The sequence below is a fragment of the Ahaetulla prasina genome, chromosome 2 (assembly GCF_028640845.1).
Source record: "Ahaetulla prasina isolate Xishuangbanna chromosome 2, ASM2864084v1, whole genome shotgun sequence".
In the NCBI taxonomy this organism is placed as follows: domain Eukaryota; kingdom Metazoa; phylum Chordata; class Lepidosauria; order Squamata; family Colubridae; genus Ahaetulla; species Ahaetulla prasina.
The window spans coordinates 301,261,350-301,280,500 of NC_080540.1; the positions used below are offsets into that span (position 1 = coordinate 301,261,350).

Consider the following 19,151-nt stretch of genomic DNA (forward strand, 5'->3'; position numbering starts at 1 on the left):
GACATGCAAAGTCCATGAGGAAGCCGGATTCGCTCAACGACCCCTGCTGCTAACTTGACAAGCGGCAGCGATTCATTTAACGACCGTGACAAGAAAGGCTGCAGAATGGGGCAAAATTGGATTTTCGCTTAAGCAACCGAAATGTAATGTGGGGTTCGATTGCGGTCGTTAAGCCGAGGACTACCTGTACGTGAATAGGGAGAAAAAGGAATATTTGACAAACATTTCCACGACTTAAAAAGACCAAGCGGCCTTACGAGGAGTTGGAGTCCCGGCAGAGATGAGGCAAAGTCAAGACTTCAAGGAAACTCAGCGGTTTATTTATTCAAGACCGGGTGTGGCCTTACGAAAGGCTTTACAAAGCGCTACTAATCCTTCACGCGAATTTAATTCTATGCCTCTGTTTATACAACCCAGGGCTGTAGGAGCTTCAACCTCTGAAAAATGCATTCCGAACGGTGAGGATCCATGAAGTGAAAAAGCACCACATAAGCTAAACGCGTAATAAGGCAAATAACAGGATTAAGATTGTTCTATCCCACCCAACCCAGCCCAAGTTTAACCACAACTCTAGTCACACTTTGGAAAGCATTAAAGACCTGGCTGCTTTCCCAGGCATGGAAGGGAAGGATTTGGCCCGTGATGTTGGTTTGCGATGTTTTCAGAAGCGCCGGTTGTTGTGTTTAAGTTGGTTGCGACATACGTGAGGTGGACAGTTATGTAAATCAATTCAAACAAAGGAGAAAACTATGCGTAGGTGGTTATGTATGCCTTTGAGCTCTTGAAAATGCTGAGTCAGGAAAGAGGTGAGAGAGAAAAAGCATGAAAATCTGGGAAAAAAAGAAGGCAGGAGGGTTCAGCCACGAGATCTGCAGTTTAATATTCTGTCACAAGAGGCAGATCGAAAGCACCGAGGCAGAAGAATTATCACAGTGGTGCCTGAATATTCTAACATTTCTTGTCTTGACTGATTTTGCAGGTTTTTCAGACGCTGAATCGGAGCAGTGACAACAGAATATTTGTAGCTGCTCAGGGTTGAAGTGAGAGGGTGCTTGGTGCTCTCTGAGCTTGATGGTTTTCTTGCAGACGTTTCATGACCCAATGGGGGAACATCTGCAGGGCTAGAAGGAAGTGGGTTTTGTGAGGAGGAGGAGGAGGAGGAGGAGGAGGAGGAGGAGGAGGAGGAGCTGAAGCAGAGGAGGAGGAGGAGGAGGAGGAGGAGGAGGAGGACTGTAAGATCCTTGGTGCTCTCTGAGCTTGGTGGTTTTCTTGCAGATGTTTCATGACCCAATGGGGGAACATCTGCAGGGCTAGAAGGAAGTGGGTTTTATGAAGAGGAGGAGGAGGAAGAGGAGGAGGAGGAGGAGGAGGAGGAGGAGGAGGAGGAGCTGTAAAATCATTGGTGCTCTCTAAACTTGGTGGTTTTCTTGCAGATATCTGATTACCTGACCAGGTAACATCATCAGTGTTAGGAAACTGTTTTCCTCTCCTGCTTCCTTCTTCCCAATCTGTCAGCTTGCATATGTCACGCTTGAATCCAGCATCATCCAAGAAGAAATGGAACTGGATGCCCCCAACCCTTCTGAGGTTCTTAACCTTCCCTGGTACCCTCATTTTCTAGATATTGTAGATCTTTTCAGGAACTCAGAGGGAAGCGCCACCCTTCCTGCTTCTGATATCATCCGATTTCAAATAAGCTCTGTGTCAGAGCCCAACAGAGTCATCCTAACGCCACCACTGCTCAAACAGCCTCCTTTGTGCCTGTCGCATCCTGTGTCGTTGTGATGATGACACGGACGAGGTCACCGGCTTCTCTTTCTCCCCCCACCCCAGACTGAAAATCTACTTACTTTACAGGCTTGGTGTACAAGGTATTATTGGGTGCTGGGCTGCTTTCGTAGCTTGAAGCAGGTCCAAACTCTGAGACTGCCGGTTCCAGCCCGAATTCAAGTGCCCCAAATTGTACGTTTAGGCCCGAAACATCAGTCGATCCAGGCATTTCCACCGCGGAGGAAGGGATCTGAAAAGGGACATAGCAGATTGTAATCAGGAATCCCAGCAGGGAAAAGGAACATTAAGGCACTGATCATCTGTCATCGGAAAGGATCAGTCAGACCTGCCTCAACTTGGTCTTCTAACTTAGGGGTCCCCAACCACCGGCAGCAGTCCACGGCGTGCCAGAAACTAGGCCCCGCAAGCAAGCAAAGCCCCATCCGTGGGATGCAAGCATCTCATGAAACCACGTCCCTTCTGGTCCCTGGAAAAACCTCTCTCCATGGTGTCTAAACTTATGGGGCTTTCTTATTCCATCTGCCTTTGGATTATGGATTTCTTGCCTGGCTGCTCTCAGAGGGTCAGATTACATAATCCTCTCTCTTCTTCTTAACACTGGTCCACCACAGGGGTTGCGTGTTGAATCCCTTGCTCTATACTCTTGATGTGCATGACTGCATTCCCACTCACGCCAGTAATACTATTACTTCATTTGCAGATGATACATCAGTGGTGGGACTCATCTCCGAGGGGGGCAGTGACGGGGGGACAGGGACGAGTCGGCCTATTGAGATGAGGTGGACCGCTTGCTTTCGTGGTGCGGAGACAATAACTTGGTCCTTAACGCCAATAAGACCAAAGAGCTTATATTGGACGATAGAAGGAACAGATCAGACATCCGGCCCTTGCTTATCAATGGAGACCGAGTGGAGCAAGGGGCCAGTTTGGAGTTTCGGGGTCTTATCCTAAAAGAGGACCTGGCCTGGGGCTACTTCCACATTGCAGCCCTGGTCAAAAGGGTTGAGATTATACGACCTGAGGCTTCTCGGGAAACAACTGAATGAGAAACTGCTGGTGACCTTCTCTGACTGCCCCATAGAGTATTTGAACTGACTGCAGCTGCGTGTGGTTTGCCAATTGCACAGGGGCAGATAGAACAGCGCTCCAGAGGGTCAACGTCATTGCCCAGAGGGTCATTGGTTGCCCCCTCCCCGCTTTGGAAGAGCTTGATAGCTCCCGCTGCCTTAAGAGAGTTCAAAACATCCTTAAAGATCCATCTCATCCTGGGCCCCCCCTTTTTTTTTGAACTATTACCATCTGGCAGACGGTACAGGACAATAAAAACAAGGACAAACAGGCTGAAAAGCAGCTTCCATCCCAGAGCAGTAACTATATTGAAGTCTACTATAAAGTGCAACACTAATGCAATATCAGGGGTTTTCAATTATAGAATGTGAAGGATGTGTGTTTTTGTTTTATTTTGATAGGTTTTCTTTAAATGTATAATGTACACTGAAGATGGCATTTAATTCCATTGTATGAGGTACAATGACAATAAAGTAAATTAACTAAATGATCCTTAACTCCATTTGTTGACAAAGGTATAGTTTGTTAGAAGTCAAGTGAATTACAGTAGAGGTAGTCCTCAACTTACGACCACATTTTTTTTTTATTTGAATTTATATCCCACCCTTCTCCGAAGACTCAGGGCAGCTTACACTGTGTTAAGCAATAGTCTTCATCCATTTGTATATTATATACAAAGTCAACTTTTATTGCCCCCAACAATCTGGGTCCTCATTTTACCTACCTTATAAATGATGGAAGGCTGAGTCAACCTTGGGCCTGGTGGGACTTGAACTTGCAGTAATTGCAAGCAGCTGTGTTAATAACAGACTACTTAGTCTGTTGAGCCACCAGAGGCCCAAAATTTATGTTGCTACCTCCCCAGATAAAAAGGCAAACCAGGCTTTTGAGCACATGCTGAAAATAAGCCCCCCATCGAAAATAAGCTCCACCCCCAAAAATAAGCCCTCCCCAAAAATATTTAAAGGCATGCAAAGCCGGTCCCCGCCATTTCCTCTGGTTAGGGTTAGGGAGACAGAGCTGGAAATCAGGTAAGATGGCAAGAGGAGCCCCATCTTGCTCAATGCGCCCCAAAACAATAAGACCCCCTCGAAAATAAGGCCAAGCACTTACTTTGCTGTTCAAAAATTTTGCTGTTCAAATTTTGAACAGTTCAAAAATTTTGCTGGTCTTATTTTCAGGGAAACACGGTAAGTGAGGAATGTGTTCAGTGAGTTTTGCCCCATTTTATGACTTTCTTGCCACATGTGTTAAATGAACCACTGCAGTTGTTAAATTGATAACCTGGTTGTTCAGTGAATCTGGATTCCCCATTGATTTTGCTTGTCAGAAGGTCACAAAAGGGGATTTACATGACTCCTCAGATGATCCCGTAAAATGGGACAGGCTGTCAGGCTCCTCTCGATTTGAGCCGTTAGGAAAGAAAGACCCTCATCTCCCTTTTTGAAATGAAAGGTTTACTTCTGCTAAAGTCAAGCGGTTACTACGTAAGCAAAGCTTGATAGAAATATTCTCGTGCAAAGTTGGCGTTCTCCCTCTTCCCTCTTCCTCCCCGCTTCCCTTGACTTGTCCATCATTGTCCAATGATGTTTGAATTAGATGTTTTGGGAACATCTTTGAGGTTTGGCACCTCTTGGTAGAGTTCCACATTCCGTTCTCACAGCCACACCCTTGATCGGTCTGTTCCTGTAACCCTGTTAATCACTTCTCCCTGCCTCTCCAATCTATCCCCCTACCCTGCATTTTATGGCAGGATGGCACGGAAGCAGAGCAGAGGAGTGGTGCGGTGGCCTAGAGGAGGAGCTCTGGCCTCACAATCAGGAGGCTGTGAGTTCAATCCTAGGTAGAAGCAGATATTTCTCTCTCTGGGCACGATGAGAAAATATGTGCTGAATATAACTCCGCATTGGCAACAGGAAGGGCATCCGCCCAGTAATCACCCAGCTCCATTTAGCTTGCCCAGACTACACCCCCACAAGGGATTATGGGGACATTAAAAGATGATGATGATGCCACTGAAGTGGAGAATGCGGAAGATGGCAGACCTGAGACAGGCTGTCTTCATTTGCATCCAGATCAGCCATTTACCAGAAATTCCCCTATTGTCTCTTGACCGCTGCAAAATTACTCACTTTTGAAACTGGGGGCGTCCTCCGCTTAGATGGCTTGATCTGCTTCTGCTGCGTTTGGTGGGCTGGCACCCCTGGATTTTCTGGAGAGAGGCTGGAGAGTGGACCGGTTTTGTTGCCTGCTGCACAGCTGTCTACCGGCAAGGGCTCCCGGGCTTTCTGCGAGGCAAAATATTCCAGACCGGGAGGTGGGACGGTGGCTGCCGATGGGGGTGGCGGTTGTTGCTGCCGCTGGGTCAGTTGACTCAGGACCGGGGACGGCTCAGGTTGGGATTTGAAGTCTGGACAGGATTAGCGAGAAAAAAAGAAACATGGAAATCCATCATCGAACCTCACTTTAGGAACACCTGAGAGGAGGGGAGGGGAACGATGGCTCTTTTATGACTTGTGGACTTCAACTCCCAGAATTCCTGAGCCAACTGAGGAATTCTGGGAACTAAAGTCCAGAAGTTTTAAAGTTGCCAAGTTTGGAGACCCCTGGTCCATAAGCTTAGAAAAACACAGACTTCAGAGGATAATTAGAACTGCAGAAAAAATAATTGCTACCAACCTGCCTTCCATTGAGGACCTGTATACTGCACGAATCAAGAAGAGGGCCGTGAAAATATTTACAGACCCCTCGCATCCTGGACATAAACTGTTTCAACTCCTACCCTCAAAACGACGCTATAGAGCACTGCACACCAGAACAACTAGACACAAGAACAGTTTTTTCCCGAAGGCCATCACTCTGCTAAACAAATAATTCCATCAACACTGTCAGACTATTTACTGAATCTGCACTACTATTAATCGTCTCATAGTTCCCATCACCAATCTCTTTCCATTTATGACTGTATGACTATAACTTGTTGCTGGCAATCCTTATGATTTATATTGATATATTGACCATCAATTGTGTTGTAAATGTTGTACCTTGATGAACGTATCTTTTCTTTTATGTACACTGAGAGCATATGCACCAAGACAAATTCCTTGTGTGTCCAATCACACTTGGCCAATAAAAATTCTATTCTATTCTATGTGGCAGGCCACTCAGAATCACCTATGTGTGAATTGGTCAGCCATATAAATATGATAACTAATAAGAAGACCTAGAGTAGCTCTATGGCAAGATAGATATAAATTTAATAATAACAATTTTATTTAGACTTATATGCCCCTTCACGCTGCTTTACAGCTCTCTCTAAGTCAGGGCTCCCCTGTCAACTCGCGTAGCTTTTCTGACCTGCTCCTGAGTTGCCAAAGGCAGCAGGGTGGGAAATCGTGCCTAAATTCACACCTCAAAACAAAACACATGCTAGCCCTAAGTCAAGGCCATCTCCACGGAGACCTGCAACGGCCAGAGGGAGTGACTTCTACACCTGCTTCGTTGGGGAGTGTGGCTGGTGACACACTCGGGGGGGCGGAGAGGGAAACGGGGTCAGAGGCAAGGTGCGAACTGGGTGAAGTCAGAGTTGGCTTCACCTAGTTCAGGGGTCTGCAAACTTGGCTCTTTTAAGACTTGTGGACTTCAACTCCCAGAGTTCCTCAGCCAGCAAAGCTCTGGGAGTTGAAGTCCACAAGTCTTAAAAGAGCCAAGTTTGCAGACCCCTGACCTAGGTCGTGACGACATGAGACGCCTAATATACAACTGGATTTTTCTTGCCCCATGGCTTGAGTCTCCTGATTTTATTAGGGCATTGGTCGGAACCCTGACATCCCCAACCTGTGGGCCGCAGCCTACTACTGGGCCATGGCCTAATTGCCACCGGGCCGCGTGAGTGGCCAGCATCTGCATGCGCCTGTGCTCCCACTTGTGCGAGCCTCATTGCGGGCACTTGCGGCCACACTCACCTGAGCGTTATAGCGGGCAGTTGCACCCCCACTTGTGTGAGCGTCGCTACAAATGTTGCAGGCACTCATGCACATGCACATGACCCTGCCCCAAAATCATCCTCTCATTCCCTCCCTCCCCCGAAGAGGCAACCCGGAAAGGTTAGGGAACTCTGCTCTAAGCAGTTTACAGAGTCATCAGCCTCTTGCCCCAACAATCTGGGTCCTCATTTTATCCACCTCGGAAGGAGGGAAGGCTGAGTCAACCTTGAGCCAGTCAGGATCAGAATTAGCAATATTCCAACATGGCATTCTAACCACTCCATCACCATGGCTCTATGTCATCGTTCCAGAAAACCCTTCTTGCAGAAAAGACTCCGAAGCAAAACATCTTTCAAAGTTCTTTTACTAGCGCAGGTAATCTGGCACAGTTGGTTGAAATCCGAATCCGGAGATCCGGGTTCCTCCCTCAGTAATAAAAACCCCAAAATCCCCACCCTCGTGACCCCTCTTCCGATCACATGCTCCAATAATCCTCAACCGTCCCATCCCGAGACATCACCGGCCACTCCTTGTCCAGATGCGAGCCCAGCCTGACCTTGACTGGCAGGAAGAATGTTGCTATGTCGAATCATCCCTTGTCCTACCTACCACCACCCCCTCCCCTCCTTTCCCACAAAGTGGCAGCGTGTGTGGAAGCCTTCAGCCTAGTATGGCTTCCAAAGCTGAAACTTTATTTCTTTCGTTTGTTTTCTTTCCCTTTCTTTCTTTCTTTCTTTCTTTCTTTCTTTTTCTTTCTTTCCTTCCTTCCTTCCTTCCTTCCCTCCCTCCCTCCCTATCTCTCTCTCTCTCTCTCTCTATCATCTCAATAACAGACTTATATACCACTTCACGTGCTTAGCAGCCCTCTCTAAATGGTTTACAGAGTCAGCATATTGTCCCCAACAATCTAGGTCCTCATTGTACCGACCTTGGAAGGATGGAAGGCTGAGTCAACCTTGAGCCGCTCCGGATTGAACTCCTGGCTGTGGGCAGAATTAGCCTGCAATAGTGCATTCTAACTACTGCGCCACCATGGCTCGCTCTGTCTGTCTATTGGCATAGGGCCGGGTTATCTACGGGACCGCCTACTGCGACCAGATACCTCTCACCGACCCGTGCGCTCTCACAGAGAGGGACTCCTCAGGGTGCCGTCAGCTAGGCAGTGTCGTCTGGCGACGCCCAGGGGAAGGGCCTTCTCTGTGGGGGCTCCCGCCCTCTGGAACGAGCTCCCCCCAGGACTCCGTCAACTTCCGGACCTTCGAACCTTCCGTCGCGAGCTCAAGACACATTTATTCATCTGTGCAGGACTGGCTTAGTTTTTTAGATTTTAAATTTAGAGGGGTTTTTAAATTGATTTTAATATTTATATTTTTATTTTTAATTAATTGGGCAGTAGAATAAGTTTTTTAATGATTGTTTTAATTTGTATGTTGATGTTTTATATGCCTGTGAACCGCCCTGAGTCCTTTGGGAGATAGGGCGGTATATAAATTCAAACAATAAATAAATAAATAAATAAAATAATTAACCAGTGGGACAGCTTGCCACCAGAAGTTGCAAGTGCTTCATCACTGGAGGTTTTTAGCAATAGCACTTGCACTTAAGACGTATATTCCGCTTTACAGTGCTTTTTACAGCCCTCTCTAAGTGATTTACAGAGTCAGCATCTTTCCCCCAATAATCTGGGTCTTCATTTTACCCACCTCAGAAGGAAGGAAGGAAGGCTGAATCAACCTTGAGCCGGTCAGAATCGAACTGCTGGCTGTGGGCAGAATTAGCCTGCAATACTGCATTCTAACCACTGAGCTACCATAGCTCTTTTTAACAACAACAACAGCAACAACAACAACAACACACTGCAGGAGCTGAAAACCCAAAAGGAATATTTCATTAGACAACGTTTCATTCCATTTCAACAAAATATGTGACTGTGTATGTAAAGAAGATTTTTTGGGGGGGGGATGGGGGGGGGCAGGGGTGTTGTATTGACTTGCTTCTTGCAAGCTTGAACTCTTACCGAAATGGCTGAGAATCGAAGGCTGCGAAGTCGAAGATTTGACATCCCAGGATGAGGTTGGAGTTGTGGACACCGGAGAGGCTGTACTGAGAGGACCCTGTGAGGCGAACTGGCCCAAACCTGGAGATTTCAGCGGCTCCAAAATCTGAGAACCAGTAGAGTTGGCTAACTTTGAAGAGCTAAGTTCTCTGAATCCAGAACTCAGCACCGAAGTCTAGGAAAAAGGAAAGCAGCAAACGTGAGCAGACATTGAATAACATCCATCCTTGCCTCAATTAAGATACTACAGAATAGGGAATGCGGAATAAGAGAGTTGGAAGGGACCTCGAACGTCTTCTAGTATAGGGGTCTCCAACCTTGGCAACTTTAAGCCTGGCGGACTTCAACTCCCAGAACCCCCCAGCCAGCAAAGCTGGCTGGGGAGTTCTGGGAGTTGAAGTCCGCCAGGCTTAAAGTTGCCAAGGTTGGAGACCCCTGGACTAGTCCAACCTCCTGTTAAAGGAGGGTAACCTTATACCATTTCAGACAAATGGTTGTCCAATCTCTTCTTAAAAGCCTCCAACAGGGAAGCAGCCACAACTTCTGGAGGCAAGTCATTCCACTGATTAATTGTTCTCCCTGTCAGGACATTTCTCCTTAGTTCTAGTTATTATATTAGCGCCCTTTATATCATAAGGAGCAGGCACGAATTTAGATATCACCAACAATAAAAAATGTATTTATTAAACCTAGATTCAAAGGCTCAGGAATAGCTGATTTCCACATAAACACAGTCAGATATGTAACTGGAAAGAAATCCACATCACAGTCTTGCGGACTGAAACTACTGAGCACCTCACCAACAAGGCTAATCGGTAGTAATTATTATGCACAGGGTGTGATCTCTCCTCCTCACAAGAATCACATTAAGTAGATCACTCCAGCTTCCAATTGGAAAGAGTCAGCAAATAGAATATTCTCGAAAGATCTTATGTAAGAAAGACCTGGGGGGGGGGGGAAATTATATGGTTATAGAAGCTATAAGGGAGATATTCTCTGAATTGGATTGGATTTTTATGCTTTAGCTGGTTTTAAATACTTTAGGATTAATTTGTTCTATTGATTTATATATTTTATTACTGTTAATTGTTTTTTTTTTTTTTGAAGGATTTTGGTTATGTTAGGAGGAAGTCAGAGCTAGAGAGGGAAAATTGGTATAATAGTTTTGGGAGAAAATTTTCTTAGCATATGTTTGTTTTATTTTTAACTATACCTTGTGCTTGTTCCGGGAAGTCAGGGGGGAGGGGGGAGGGTATTAGTGAAGGGAGGGGGGTTGGGGGGAAAGGGGGGGGAATTATTATTTTTTTTGGTAAAACTTTTTGAATTAAAAAAAAAAAAAGGAAAGAGTCAGCAAGCTGTAGCATCGCCTCCCTGGAAGGCTACAGGTGCAAAGGTTTTCCATTATGGATGGAAAGGAATATTTGTTCCTCAGGGTTGAACCCTGTGGTCCTTGGTGCTCTCTGAGCTTGGCTGCTTTCTTGCAGATGTTTCATGAGCCAACTTGGTAATACTCGGTGTTAGAAGGGAGGGGGTTTGCGGAGAGGAAGAAGAAGAGAAGGGGGACTGTAGAGTCCTTGGCGCCGTCTAAGTATGAACGTCTCGTGACCCAACTAGGAAACATCATCAATGGTAGAATGGAGTGGGGTTTGTGGAGAGGAGGAGGAGGAGGGAGTGGAGGTGGAGGAGATGAAAGACGAAAGACTGTGGCTGCTCTCTAAGCTGGCTGCTATCTTGCAGACATTTCATGACCCAAGTAGGTAACAGTGCAAGAAGGGAGTAGGGTTTGCAGAGAGGAGGAAGAGGAGGAGGAGGAGGAGGAGGAGCATTGTGGAGTCCTTGGTACTCACTGAGCTTGAGGGTTTTCTTCCAAAAGTTTTATTAATCAACTGGGGCAGGAGTCCCCAACCTCCAGGCCTTGGACGGCTATCAGGCCATAGCCCATTGGGAACTGGGCCGCTGAAGCAGTGGGGAGGAAACTTCATTTGCACATGCGTGGGATTTAGGTTGCCTGTGCAAAACCATTCCCCCAACCCCACCCCCCCTGCCACACAAACACACACACTGCTAAAACCACTGAAACAGCCAGTCTATGGAACCAAAAGGGTTGGGGTTATGTTCCCTAGTCCCCTGAGCTAGAAAACGTCATCAGAAGCGAATGGGGTTTGCAAGGAGGAGGAGGACTGTGGGGTCCTTGGTGGTTTTGTTGCAGATGTTTTATTACCAACTACAGAGCACCCACTGCGCATTGATGACGTTGCCTCATCTGGTCATGAAATGTCTGCAAGGGAACCGCCCAGCTCAGAGAGCGCCAAGGACCCCACAATTATCCTTTGCGAAAGTCAAACGAAGAGTTCCCGTCGCAGTTCAAAGCCGCCCCATTTCGTTTTCCCGGATTCGCCGCCAGATCGTTGACCCCAGGGGGGGGGTTCTGAGTCACCCAAAGGAGGGACGTTACCAGGCTCTGGGCTGAGTAAGTGTTCACAGTGCTTGGATTGCTTGTTCCCGAGGCCGTCGGAGGATTGTGCTGGGAATTGGTGAAGACAAGCGCCTGGCCGAAGCCTTGCTGCTGAGTAGCGTCGAAGGAGGGGGCCGCCTCCGGGTCTTGATTCGGAGCGCCAGGATTCTGAAGCAGCGTCACCAGATCAATGCTAGGTATCAAAGGGGAAGAGAGAAAAAATTAGGAAAATGGAAGGAAGCGAGATGACAGGCCAGGAGGAATTTAAAGTAGCCGAAGACTCCTGAGTACACACAGGAGGGAGACCAAGGGATTAATGGTGAAAGACTAGGACTGGAGAATCTGGGTTCAAGCCCACCCCCAGCCACAAGAGCTCCCTGGGTGATGTTGGACCAGCCAACCTCTCTCAGCTCAATCAAACCCTTAATCCCAAAGGGGCTTTGTCAGGAGACAACTGGACTTTCTTGGTTTTTCTTCTTTGAAGACCTTTCGCTTCTCATCCAAGGAGCTTCTTCAGCTCTGACTGGATGGTGGTGTCATGTCCCACTCCTCCGCTGACGGCCGGGTCGGGGAAGTCCGTATCAGGCGTACCTCTGCAGCTCTGCCAAAGTCCTATCAGAGTTCTCAAGGCAGGCAGGAGACCAGGAAGTGACTTCAGCAATCCAAGGTAGACTTTGCCTGACTCAGAGAATGCCAGAAAGCAGATCCTTTATATAGGCCATGGGGTGTGGCTCCATGACTCAGCACTTATCCAGGCCTGCCCCTCCCTTCCTTTTGCTGACGCCGCCTCTCAATTCTCCTGAAGCGAGGATCTCTCCAGGCTCCAGCTGTTGGTAATTCACATTCCTCAGGCTGACATGCTGTGGGGGAGGGGGAGGGGTCTAGTTGCTCCGTTTGCCTGGGCATGGAGCCAGAGCTGGGGGCTGGAGGCACGTCAGGTCCTTCGTCTTGTTCGGCCTGTCTGGGCATGGTGCCAGGGCTGGGGCCTGGAGGCATGCCAGGACATTCCTCAGCGTTCGGCAGGAGATAAGAGGGACCCGGCTGCGGGGAAAGCGAGCGAGACACAACAGGTGGGGAATGGAAGGGTTTATACTGTACTCCTTGCATGCAGCTGGTCATTTGCATCCTTTTAGAGACTTGTTGAGGCCAAGGATATTGTGTCCTCAAGGTCACCCGAGTAGTGCAAATGGTTCCTGTAATCTGCTATTTTTCCCTCTGGAAATCCGTTCCTACTCCCACACCATTCATCCCAAAATGCATGGCTAAAAGTCTATGGAGATTCTCCGTCATTCAGGTCACGGTTGTCCCAAAGGGGCTTTTTCGAAGAGGCAACTGGACTTTCTCGTTTTTCTTTGAAGACGTTTCTCTTCTCATCCAAGAAGCTTCTTCAGCTCTGACTGGATGGTGGGGAATGGAAGGATTTCTACTCCTTGCAGAAAAGCTGGTCCTTTGCATCCTTTTAGAAGGTTGTTGAAGCACTTGGAGGTTTATCTATGTCCTGAGGGTCATCGGAGTGGTGCTCCTGGTTCCTGTAGCCTGCAGTTTTTGAAAATCCATTCACACTCTCACACATTCGAAGGATGAGAAGTGAAACGTCTTCAAAGAAGGAAAAACAAGAAAAAGCCAGTTGCCTCCTGAAAAAAAGCACCTTTGGGACAACCATGACCTGAATGACTGAGAATTTCCACAGACTTCTATCCCTTAGGTTTGCTGTCCTGGGGAAAAAGGGGGGCAGGGCGAGGAAGCGATCTAATCTGCCTGATCTAACAAATACCGTATTTTTCAGAGTATAAGACCCTCCGGACTACAAAACGCACCTACCTTTTTTGGGGAGGAAAACATGATGTACACTAGTGCATGGATATGGGAGATGATATGAAATTTTACCGGTTTGGAACCGTTTTAAGTTTTTTGTCTTTGCATAGATTGGTATTGTAATCAGAATCTGTAAATTATTCAGCAGGCAATCTGTTAGATGTAAAGCTTTTTTCCCCCCCTCTCTTTATTTTCCTTCAGGTAAGATTTTAATTAAGTTAGTGAAATGCTTTTTAAATTCCAGCTAATTGTTGATTCTGGATAGAAATTTTACAATAAAAGGACCCAAAGAAGAAAATAAGACTCACAATAACTCTGCCTCCCAGTCTGCTTTAGTTTCATTTTTCAGCACAGCTTGATTAGCACAAGAAAGAAAAAAAAACCTGCCTCCCAGCAATTTGCCTGCTTGCAGGAGGCCGGCGCAGCAATAGGCAATGGCAAATTCCTACAGCCTGAAACAGCTGAGGGTCTGAAGGCCGATCCAACAGATAATCAACTGCTTGTGCTAATCAGGCTGTGCTGAAGCTGAAATGGCCTACGGGCTGTTAGCTGCTTGCTGCTGCAAGGAGGTAAATTGCTGGGAGCCAGAGGCCAAAGGGTGGAGGCCAAAGGGTGGGCAGGGCTCAGTGGTGGGTTTCAAAAATTTTTACTACAGGTTCTGTGGATGTGGCGTGGTGTGGTGGGTGTGACATAGCTTGGTGGGCATGGCAAGCAAAGGTTACTGGCTCTGGTGGCTCAGACTGCTAAGACAGTCTGTTATTAACACAGCTGCTTGCAATTATTGCAGGTTCAAGTCCCACCAGGCCCAAGGTTGACTCAGCCTTCCATCCTTTATAAGGTAGGTAAAATGAGGACCCAGATTGTTGGGGGCAATAAGTTGACTTTGTATATAATATACAAATGGATGAAGACTATTGCTTGACATAGTGTAAGCCGCCCTGAGTCTTCGGATATAAATGCAAATAAAAAAACCAAAACAAAAAAACAAAAAAACCCTGCAAAATCTCCATTCCCTCCCCACTCCAGGGAAAGGTTACTGCAAAAGCCCCATTTCCTCCCGATCAGCTGGGATTCAGGAGGCAGAGAATAGATGGGGGCAGGGCCAGTCAGAATTTTTACTACCGGTTCTCCAAACTACTCAATATTTTCGCTACCGGTTCTCCAGAACTGGTCAGAACCTGCTGAAACCCACCTCTGGTGGGGCTACATTCAGTATATAAGACGTACCCAGATTTTCACCCTCTTTTGGGGGGGGGGGAGTGCTTCTTATACTCTGAAAAATAAGGTACATAATAAAGATATCGTCCCTAATACAGGTGGTCCTCCACTTACAACAGTTCACTTAGTGACCGTTCAAAGTTACAACAACATCGAGGAAATATGACTTATCACCATTTTTCACACTTACGACCGTCGCAGCATCCCCATGGTCACGTGATTTACATTCGGATGGTTGACAGCTGACTCATATTCATGACGGTTGCACTATCCTAGGGTCCTATGATCCCCTTTTGTGACCTTCTGACCAGCAAAGTCAAGGGGGATGCCAGCTGGCATTGATTCACTTGGTTAGCAACATAAATTTCGAGTTCAATTATTGAGGGCTCCCAGTATCTCACAGTAGTAGGGTTCGTTTTTACATCGTGGCGACCAAAACTGGATGCAATATTCCAAGTGTGGCCTTACTAAGGCCTTATAAAGTGGTATTAACACTTCACGTGATCTTAATTCTATCCCTCTGTTAATGCAGCCTAGAACTGTGTTGGCTTTTTTGGTGGCTGCTGCATATTATTGGCTCATATTTAAATGCTTGTCCAAGATCTTTTCCAGTTACTGCTACTGAGCCAAGTTTCCCCTAATCTGTAGTACGTTTGGTTTTTCTTGCCTAGCTGTAAAATCTTGCTTTTCTCTATTTTGAAGCTCCATCTCTACCTTAGAAGCAGATTCACTGTGGCGGTGGGAGCATTAAAATTAAGCATTTGTGTTGCATTTTCAGTGAGCGAGCTCCCAGTGCAGCTCTGATGGAAGCAGTCGCCAAAAGAATCACAGCAATTTATCCTCGTCTTTAAAGTAGGAAAGCATTAAAAAAAAAAATACAAGCTTGTCAACTTGAGGTCTATATAGAGCAAGGTCCTTGAACAATTTATTCAAAAGCTGCTGCTTGTGAGCATCAGGAGAGGAATGTAACAATTAGTCAGGGCTGGCTGACTTTATCTCCATTTTTTTTTTTGACAGCATTACTAGCTTAATAGATTGGGGGAATGCCATGAACATAGTGTACCTTGACCTCGGCAGAGCATTTGACTAAGTGTCTCATGAGAGCCTCATTAATAAAATGGTAAATTAATGGGCTGGATGGATTTGTAATTGGCTGAATGACTGCAGCTAGACAGCCATCATAAATCACTCCTTATCAGCTTGGAGAGCAGCATCAATTGGTGGGCCAGGGGGGCTCTGTGAAGTCCAACATTTTTATCAGTGAGTTGGAGGATCTAGGACAGTGGTTCTCAACCTTTATAGTGCTGCGACCCCTTTAATACAATTCCCCACGATGTGGCGACCCCAACCGTAAAATTATTTTTTTTAGGCAGCGATCTCAGCGTACCTCAGCAGCCGCAGAAGGGGGAAAAAAGCGGCAAACTGTTTTTTTGAATTTATCGCGCCTGAAGCCGTTATTGGCTAGCGATCTGAACTGCTTGCGATTGCCTTGAGGACGGAGGCATTAAAGCGGAGACTCCTCCCCTATTAAGTTTATCGCGCCTGAAGCCAGATTAGGCTAGCGATTGGGAGTGATTGCAGCTGGCTTGAGAGGGAGACATCAGAGCAGAGATTTCTCTCTTTTTTTAATTCATCGCGCCTGAAGCCGAATTCGGCTAGCGATTTGAAGAGCCTGCAGCTGGCTTGTGGAGTCAACCATTGGAGCGCGATCCTTCCACTCGCAAGTATACTTCCCATATTTCTGATGGTCTTAGGCGACCCCTGGCAAATCGTCATTTGACCCCCAACGGGGTTGCGATCCACAGGTTGAGAACCGCTGATCTAGGACAACTTGCCACAACCAATTCGGGAGACTCACCGTGGGACAACTTACCACAGAACAAAAGCTACACAGAAATGGTGGACCACCAGAGAGAGAAAGGAGGAACAAGGAGGGGAGAAATGAAATCTGAATGACAAACATTAAAGCGATTTTTAAAATTATTTTAAATAATTAAATACAATTATTGAATTGTCCCGGCAGTGAGTTGTCCAACGGCAAGGTGGCCGAAGTGAGTTGACCACGGCGAGTTGGCAGCAACCCAGAATTAAGGTGATTGGCCAACATTTCTGAACACAGAGAGAACATCTGCTGGGTTAAGTATGAATAGGCCAAAATAAACACAATGTAAGCCACCCTGAGTCTTCGGAGAAGGGCGGGATATAAATGTAAATAAAAAAAAAAAAAGAAGGCTGAGATTTTAGCCATCTCAGCCAAATTGGAAACTTTCAATATCCATTCTTCTATTGTGGGTAATTCTTTTTTCAAGCCCAAATTTTCTGTGGTTAAAATGCGTTTTGCCTTCTTTCTTGCCACAGCTGTTAAATGAATCACTTAAGCTGTTAAATTAGTAACAGGGTTTCTTTTAAGTGAATCTGGCTTCCCCCTTGACTTTGCTTGTCAGAAGGTCGCAAAATATGAACACACGACTCCGGGACACTGCAACCGTCATAAGTACAATCCAGTTGCCGAGCTTCTGAAGTTTGATCATGTGACCGTGGGGGAGCTGCCCTGTCACTATTTTCCAGTGCTGCTTTAACTTTGGACAGTCATTAAGTGAATTGTTTTAAGTGGAGGGCTACCTGCACAGTCAAGTCAGTCCTAGAGGAGATCAACCCTGACTGCTCTTTAGAAGGCCAGATCCTGAAGAGGAAACTGAAATACTTTGGCCACCTAATGGGAAGGAAGGACTCCCTGGAGAAGAGCCGAATGCTGGGAACGATGGAGGGCAAAAGAAGGAGATGGCAGAAAACGAGATGGCTGGAGGGAGTCACTGAAGTAGTCGATGTGAGCTTCAATGGACTCCAGAGGATGGTAGGGGACAGGAAGGCCTGGAGGAACCTTGTCCATGGGGTCGCGATGACTTCGCAGCTAACAACAACAACCTGTACAGTATGTTCCCCTTCATCAGAGGGAAGCTGGATGGATAGTCACCTGTCCTAAATGGACAATGTACCTTGCAGGAGGCTGCAGAAGTCACCTCTAGGGGTTCTACCTTTCAGCGCTTCTAGTCTATGTGTACACTTGTACATAATTATGGGTAGGATCGACACTTCCATCTGAGAAAAAGGCCATCCCATAATAACCATTAAGAGAGGCAACGTAGGAAAATATCTACCTTTGACCAGAAGCGACATGGTTCTCGGCTGGAACTGATGAAGCTGTGAAGACCTTTGTTTCTGAAAGCTAAAATATCAGACAAAAAAAAAAAAAGAGCAAGAGTAATATATTTTGCATTAATTTCCCCCCACCTGCAGGAGATAGCAACAAAAAACACTAGGCACTGAAAAGATTTTAAAGCACAGACAAAAATTATATCTCATTTGCAGGCAATAATTTACATGGATATGGGCAAAGAGGGAATGACGGAAAAACAGCCCCCGCATACATGTTTAGGGGAAGGGAAGTGGCTATAAAAATATATCAAATATCTTCGTTTTTGTTCCTGGCAAATTAAAGATTTTCTCCTCAATCCATGTACGCTTAGACTGAAGGCAGCCTTCCACAATATATCAAAGCCTCAGCCCCCACCCTCCTCCATGAATGGATATTCATTGGTTGAGGGAGCTCAACCAGTCTCATTGTACACATATTGTGCACTGACAATAAAGATTTGAAATCTGAAATATTCCAAACCAGAATAAAGTTCTTCAGGGCAGATCTGAACCTTTGCTGTACAGCTAATCCTCGACTTAATGACCACAATTGAATACAATATTTCTGTGGCTGAGCAAGACAGGTGAATTTTGGCCCATTTTGTGACTTCTTGCCACAGTGGTTAAATGCTTCGTGACTGTTGTTAGTAATACGGCTGTTAGGCCTAGGACACTTCAACCGAAGTCAGCTGCCAAGAGTTTTTGATCATGTGACACAGGGAAGCTGCAACGGTCGTAAAGAGGTCACTCTCATCCCAAACAAAACCGTGTGTACAATCCTCATTCACTCAAGGGAAATCCTCATTCTGCGTAAATCCCAGCTGAACGAATGCTGAAATGCTTCCAGCAGGGAGAGGCTTCCAAGGACCGAGTCTGGGATCTTTTCCACATGAAGAGACAAGTTTGAGATCAAACCTTTACTGAGTTACTACACAAGAAGAAATTCACAAAGCTTCATGTCTGTGAAAACTCACAGAGCTTCTCAGTCATCCAAGATCACGGCTGTCCCAAATGTGCTTTTTCAAAAGGCAATTGGGCTGTCTTTTTCCTTGAAGACATTTCACTTCTCAGCCGAGAAGCTTCTTCAGTTCCGACTGAATGATGGAGGATGGAAGGATTTACATTCCTTGCTGTCAACTGGACATTAGCACTCTTTCTGAGAGTTGTTGAGGCCGTCGGGAGGTTTATCGGGACCCTGAATAGTGCAAATGGGTGTGAACTCTTCTTGGAACTGCTGAAAAGGGCTATGTTGTAAACTCCCCCTCTGTTGAGAGAGGGCTTCCTGTAGGTGGCCCCTTTGACCCCTCTTTCAAACCATCGGGTCTCCAGAATGTATATGTCGTTGTCTTCAAAAGAGAGACCTTTGTCTTTCAAATGTAGATTGACTGCTGAATCTGGTCCTGATGGGTTTGTTCTCCTAAGTCAGGGGTCAGCAGCTCTTTCATCCCTCTGCTGAGTCTCCCTGTCACCGGTCGGCTCCACAATTGACAGGGCTTTCGGTTAGGACAGGTAGAGGAAAAAGGATGCTGTTCTGTTTCCCTCCCCCCAATACTCCCAGCAAAGAGTC

At 46.5% G+C, this 19,151-nt stretch overlaps 1 protein-coding gene across 1 annotated transcript in view; it reads right to left on the reverse strand.

Moving 5' to 3' along the window:
- The window catches only part of UBAP2 (ubiquitin associated protein 2), a 133,260-nt gene that overhangs the window by 48,572 nt on the left and 65,537 nt on the right, over window positions 1–19,151 (reverse strand). Inside the window, exons 10-14 of the mRNA XM_058171953.1 lie at window positions 17,548–17,615; window positions 11,357–11,549; window positions 8,863–9,076; window positions 4,992–5,269; window positions 1,851–2,020 (exon numbers count right to left, since the gene is read on the reverse strand). Coding sequence (XP_058027936.1) covers window positions 1,851–2,020; window positions 4,992–5,269; window positions 8,863–9,076; window positions 11,357–11,549; window positions 17,548–17,615 — 923 coding nt within the window. The remainder of the gene's footprint in view (window positions 1–1,850; window positions 2,021–4,991; window positions 5,270–8,862; window positions 9,077–11,356; window positions 11,550–17,547; window positions 17,616–19,151) is intronic.